The sequence below is a fragment of the Globicephala melas genome, chromosome 20 (assembly GCF_963455315.2).
Source record: "Globicephala melas chromosome 20, mGloMel1.2, whole genome shotgun sequence".
Classification (NCBI taxonomy): Eukaryota; Metazoa; Chordata; class Mammalia; order Artiodactyla; family Delphinidae; genus Globicephala; species Globicephala melas.
Window position 1 is genome coordinate 55,382,934 of NC_083333.1, and position 5,589 is coordinate 55,388,522.

The following is a 5,589-nucleotide window of genomic DNA, read 5'->3' on the forward strand; positions in this document are numbered from 1 at the left end:
ATTAAATCTATAAGCATTCCAGACTGGAAGAAGATATCTGCAATACATATATCTAAAGAAGAATTCAAGACAATATATATATTGCACAAAAATGAATGGCTAAATAACCAGTAAGCATATGTAAAGATGTTAGCATTAGTCATTAGGAGAAAAAAAACCAACAAAAAATGAAAACCATAATGAGGTACCTTTGCACACACATCAGAAAGTGTAAAATTAAAGTTTAAAAAATAACAATACTGAGTGTAGGCAAACATATGGAGGACCCATAAAATGCTGGTGGTTGTATAATATTGGAACAAATCCTTTGGAAAACTTTGGCATGACCTATGATGCTGAATATACACATATTATGGATCCAAGAATTTCATTCCTAGGCCTACTTAACATATAAATGTGCACTAAAGGACATGTGTAAGAATGTTCATAGCATCATTAGTAACTGTTTAAAACAGAAATAACAATTTTCTTCAAGAGTAAATTTTATAAATTATGAGCTATGTATGCAGTGGAACATTATAGAATAATGTAAAAAAAACAGGTCACATATAATTTTGATTAAAAGAAAAAAAAAACAGAGATGCAAGAGTACCTAGTATATGATCCCATTCATATGAAAAAAAGAACACTTTTTCCCTAAGGAGGCAAACTTATCTATGATGATTTTGATCAGAATAGTCCTTACCTTTGAGGCAGGGAATGAGTGAAATGAGGCAGGAATGAGGCTTCTGGAACAATGGTTATGTTCTGTATCTGGATAAGTGTGGTCGTTATATAGGAGTATTCACTTTGTAAATATTCGTGAAACTGTATAGTTAAGATTTGCGCACTTCACTGTATGTTACACTCTTTAAAAATAAAATACAAAAAACATTGATATTATTGGTATTAGAATGTTGAAACTCCTAGTAGGCTACCCAAACTTTTGTGTGTGGCAGGAGTGGTGGAGGGCAGGGGGAGATGTGAGGGTGGTAATAGAACAACGAGGGCAATGACAATAATACGAATAATAAATGAGCACTAGTCTTTGGCATAAAAGATGGGAGAACAGGAAGAAAATAAAGCCACCCTCCAATCTTTTGAAGTAGGTGATATAATTACCCTGGTTCATATAGAAGGAAACAGCTCCGTGGAACTGTTACTTGCCTAAAATTACAGATGTCTATATAATAGAACTGGGACTGGATTCATAAGACCAGTCTTAAGTTCTTATTCTCAACTGGGATAAGATTCTTAACCCCGTACTTTTTCATTGCTTACAAAAATACTGATTAAAAACGTCTTGTTTTGAAGGGAAGACTATAATTTGCTGAAGGAGGACAGAATTCCAAAGTTCTGTTTGGTTTAATAATAATAATATATAGCCTTACCTGCATAGATAAAGCAGCAGAGGGAAAAATATTTAAAGGCCATAATATTGACTAATTACTAAAGACCATATGTTTCCAATGATCCTGATGAAACCAGGATGAAACCTGATGGCTTTTCTGTGGTAGAGTTATGTGTTAGTTTCCCTTTGTACCAATGAGGCTTTTGCAACTTAGGAGGAAAAATTTGAAAAGAATAGGCATGTCTGCCAAAGGTAGTAACAAATTTGGGCACAATTTTTTGTGTCTTCGAGTTTCCCCAGTCCACCATTCACTTTCTTTGCAAATCATTCCACTTTTTTCCTCAAAAAAAGAGTTTGGAACTGCTAGACTTGGAACCAAAAGATCCTTATTTATTTTATTATAGCATTTCACAAATAGGTTTGCTGAAGGAAGATGTGTATTAGACTATTTATTATATTTATATTTGCATATCAGATTAGCTGCTTCTTCTTTCTTCTTTTTGCAAAAGAATAGACTTTGTGATCCTTGAATTAGGAAAATAGTCTCCTTGTACAATTAATCTCAGGCATTGATATTTATCACATTCTCTATGAGGTCTTTATGGGATGTGCTCCACTTCAGGACAGAACTTTTCTGCTACTTTGCTGACTTATTCCCTACTCTAATTTCATAATTTGATGGGAGAAAGCTTTTTATGTGAATCACGCAAGCATAAAATTTGGTAAAGAGAGTGAGAAGAAGAAAAAAGCTTAAAGACACCATAGTTAGCAACGCAATGCTTTTGCAACACACATACTTTATTTTATCACTCTCAGGAAGCACAGTGCTTTGCAATTTCAACTCAAAGATTAAAAACAAAATCCTTCTCAATTCTAGGCTCTCATACAAAGTCTCTTAAATAAAACCTTTCCCTTCTCCATTCTCACCTCCCCAGTATGTCTAGAGCTTAGAAACCATTTGATTGTACACACAAATGCAGCAGAAAAAGACTCATGAGTGGGTATCATTAGAGTTACTCAATTGTGCACCCCTTGGTGTGTTCCAACTCTAGTCCTAAAGGGACTGCAATATTTTTCCTTCTCAGCCACAAATTTAGAGAATCTTGTTTCATCACAGCTAGGTTCTTCTAAAGCAGGGTTTCTCAACCTCAGTACTATTGATATTTTCAACCAGATAATTAGTTGTTGTTGGAGGCTATTCTGTATATTGTAGGATGTTTAACAGCATCGCTGGCCCTCTACCCACTACTTGCCAGTATCACCACTCCCCGCACACCCAATTCTGACAAATGAAAATGTTTCCAGACATTGCCAAATGTCCCTAGGAGGTAAAATGATTCCAAGTTGAGAAACACTGACCTACAGAATAAAAACAAATTACAGAAATACAAAGGAAGAAGAAAGAGGACAGTTCTGAAAACCATATTTTAAGAGGTTTTAAACTTTCCAGGAGGATCTTTATATCTAGATAATTTAGGCAGCTTTCCTTTATAAGAGACTTAGGAACTGCAGCACTGTATCCATCATTTCAGGTCTGATCTCTCACCACTGGCTTCACTGTGCTTGCTCTCCTTTTGAAGGTCAGCTCGTAATAATTTCAGTTTCTTTTGAATCTCAGTCAGAAAACCTATTTTTTGCTCCAAAATGGACAATAACTGGGCAATGCAAAAATCAACATCACAGTTTACCCCATCAGCTATCTCCTGGATGTTATTCCCTGGCCGTTGGCTTGATTCCTTCCAGGAGATTGCTGTATCCTCCATTAGTGGAGAGGATAGTGCTTTGATTTCTTTAGTCTCTTCCTCCTCCTCACTCTGCGTACAAGGCATTTTAATAAATTTGTTCCTTGAAGGGACATTTCTGAATTTCTCATGTGATTTTCCAACATCCTTGGCACCTCACATTCAGTGGGATAAAGACAACAATGGCGAGGCCTTAAATCTAGAGTTATTTCTTTTACTCTATTGGCATATCTTAAAGTGTTGAGGGTGTTTTGCAAGGGGCCATCCCTGGAGAGATAGTAGCAATCATGCAAGTGGAGGAGTTCTGGCCTATAAAGGAGTCCCGGAGCACCTGTGTGAGCTTGCTGGCTCTGAATGGGGTATGAGACTTGCTCTGACCCAAAGCCCGGATGCATTCTTTGAGTGCAAGGAGACTCTTGTTAATCTCTGCTCCTTCCAGCTGTCTTTTCCGGTTGGCATTGGCAGTATCCACTCTCCTTTCATTCCCAACTAAGTCAACAAGGGAAAACTTACCATGCAGTTTCCCTTGAGACTTTAAAATGATCTGGAACACTGCGTGGCTCCTGGAAGAGTGGGCATTGACTGATGTCTGTCCTGAAGTCCGGCAGCTGTTCCCAAGTTCCACAAGGTTCAGCATGTCCTCCACACAGCACACCTCTTGTTCCTGCAGCCCGACCACCTGGATTTGCTGACTGCCATCCCCAAGGACTTGCATCTTCTTCCAGTTCAACAAGTCATACACCTTTCCCCCATAAATCTCAAAAAATGTGCCATAGACTTTGAGGTCCAGCTTCTCATAAGCAGAAGTTTTGAGCAGGAGGAAGACATCCTATGCCACCATGGCATAAATGCCTTTAGAACAATCTTGGTCCCCTCCTGAAAAGGCTCCACCCGTGGTGTGCGTTTTCCCACTGCTCGTCTGCCCATAGGCAAATCAGGTAGCCATGCCCTTGCAGAAGATGGACTCAACAAGTGGCTGGGCAGTGAACTGGTACACCAACTCGTTGGAGGCGATGTCATCGAAGGCATGGTCGAAGCAGAAGGAATGGTTCTCCAGGTAGCGAGTAAGGTCCACCTTTTGTTTGGACTCGTGCACCATGACCACTTTGTCCGAGGGGATGATGATGATATCCAGGTCCTTCATGGTGGTCTCCCGCTGGTTGAGAGGCCACCTCCTCACGCAGACGCTGATGCGGTGGTCCTCCAGTGGCTCCGGGCCCGACAACTGGCTGCAGTCCAGGCACCTGCGGCATTCCTGGATCATGCTCTGAATCTCGTAGTTGGGGTTTCCCGTGTTGACAGCCAGGGCGCGCTGAGCTCGGCTCTCCAGCTGCAGCAGTCTGCACTTCTCTCGCTGCCGTTGCAGTTTCTCAATTTCCCGTAGGCAAGGAGACTTCTTCTGCTTCATCAGGCAAAGACTGCTGGGAACTCTCATATCCGGACTGTCCCCTGAGGGCGTTTCGTTTTTCTGGGGGATCGTCGCAATCCACCGCGTGGCCGTCTGCTGGTTCCCGATGGCCGAAGAGGGCGCTAGAGACAAGGAGGGCAACGCCCTGGCTGGCGTGGGGTGCTCAGCAGATGCCAGCGCTGGATTCAGCAGGAATATTGTATCTAGATCAATCTTTTTGCCTTTTTTGACTCCTTTTTCGACCCATTCTACCGTGACCCAAGCGTTTTGTGTTTTGACCTCTGTGACCACCGCGAGGTGGATCTGCCCATCGCTGCACTGTATAGCCACACAGATGCTCACTTGGATGTTTCTGAAGTGCGGCTTCAAGGGCTTCACGGAAGAGAGGCGCGGGGAGACAGGGAGGCATAACTGGCCGGCCATGGTGAGTGATGGAGGTGTCAGGGCTCGCTTCCAGGGTCCCTTGGGGTTGGAGCAGCAGTACCTGAGCCCAAGCCAGACTGAAGCGCCCAGAGCACTGAGTGCACTCCGGGTTTGCACCTACCTTTGTGAGCACTAGGGCTTGGCCTGGGGCCACTCTCATCACAAAGCACTGAGGAAAAGAGGCAGCAGAGCCTAGGGCCTCTGGATGAAAGGTGGTGGGAAAAAATTCACATCGTTCGTGATGCTAGGTGCTAGGTGCAGAAGCAGCTGGAATAGAGAAATTGCTCTCTGCACAGAGAGCATAGGGATAAGAGTTGGGAATGGGGTGTGTGTTCCACGGACACTTGTGCCTAAGCTTCAGAAATATCCATTCTCCCCTGCAGTCTTGACCGGCAATCTCAAAGCTAAGTGCTTTTAGTTTGAGAACCAGTGAATGCTACCTTAAACTTCACAATCCTCCGGTGATCAATGGGAAAAAGGAAGATAGAGCTGCCTGCAAATTGCAGGCTTCAAGGAGAGGATCCCAGAAAAATTCCCTCAAATTTTCCATTTTTTTTTCTGTCCCTACCCTGCTTCACAACTTAACAGTCACAACTTAAAGTTACTCCTCTTTAATGGGATTTCTCATTATGAAATCAAAATGAGTTGACTGTAAGGGGTTCTTGTGGTAATTTGCTGATATGGAA

General features: G+C 42.2%; 1 protein-coding gene across 1 annotated transcript; it reads right to left on the reverse strand.

The window, feature by feature from the left end:
* Positions 1-2,853: 2,853 nt before the first annotated feature.
* On the reverse strand, positions 2,854-4,903 carry KIF2B (kinesin family member 2B). Its single transcript, XM_030881593.2, is given in 3 exon segments — positions 2,854-3,173; positions 3,176-3,325; positions 3,328-4,903. Coding segments are annotated over 3 exon segments (2,046 nt in total).
* Between the last annotated feature and the right edge of the window lie 686 nt (positions 4,904-5,589).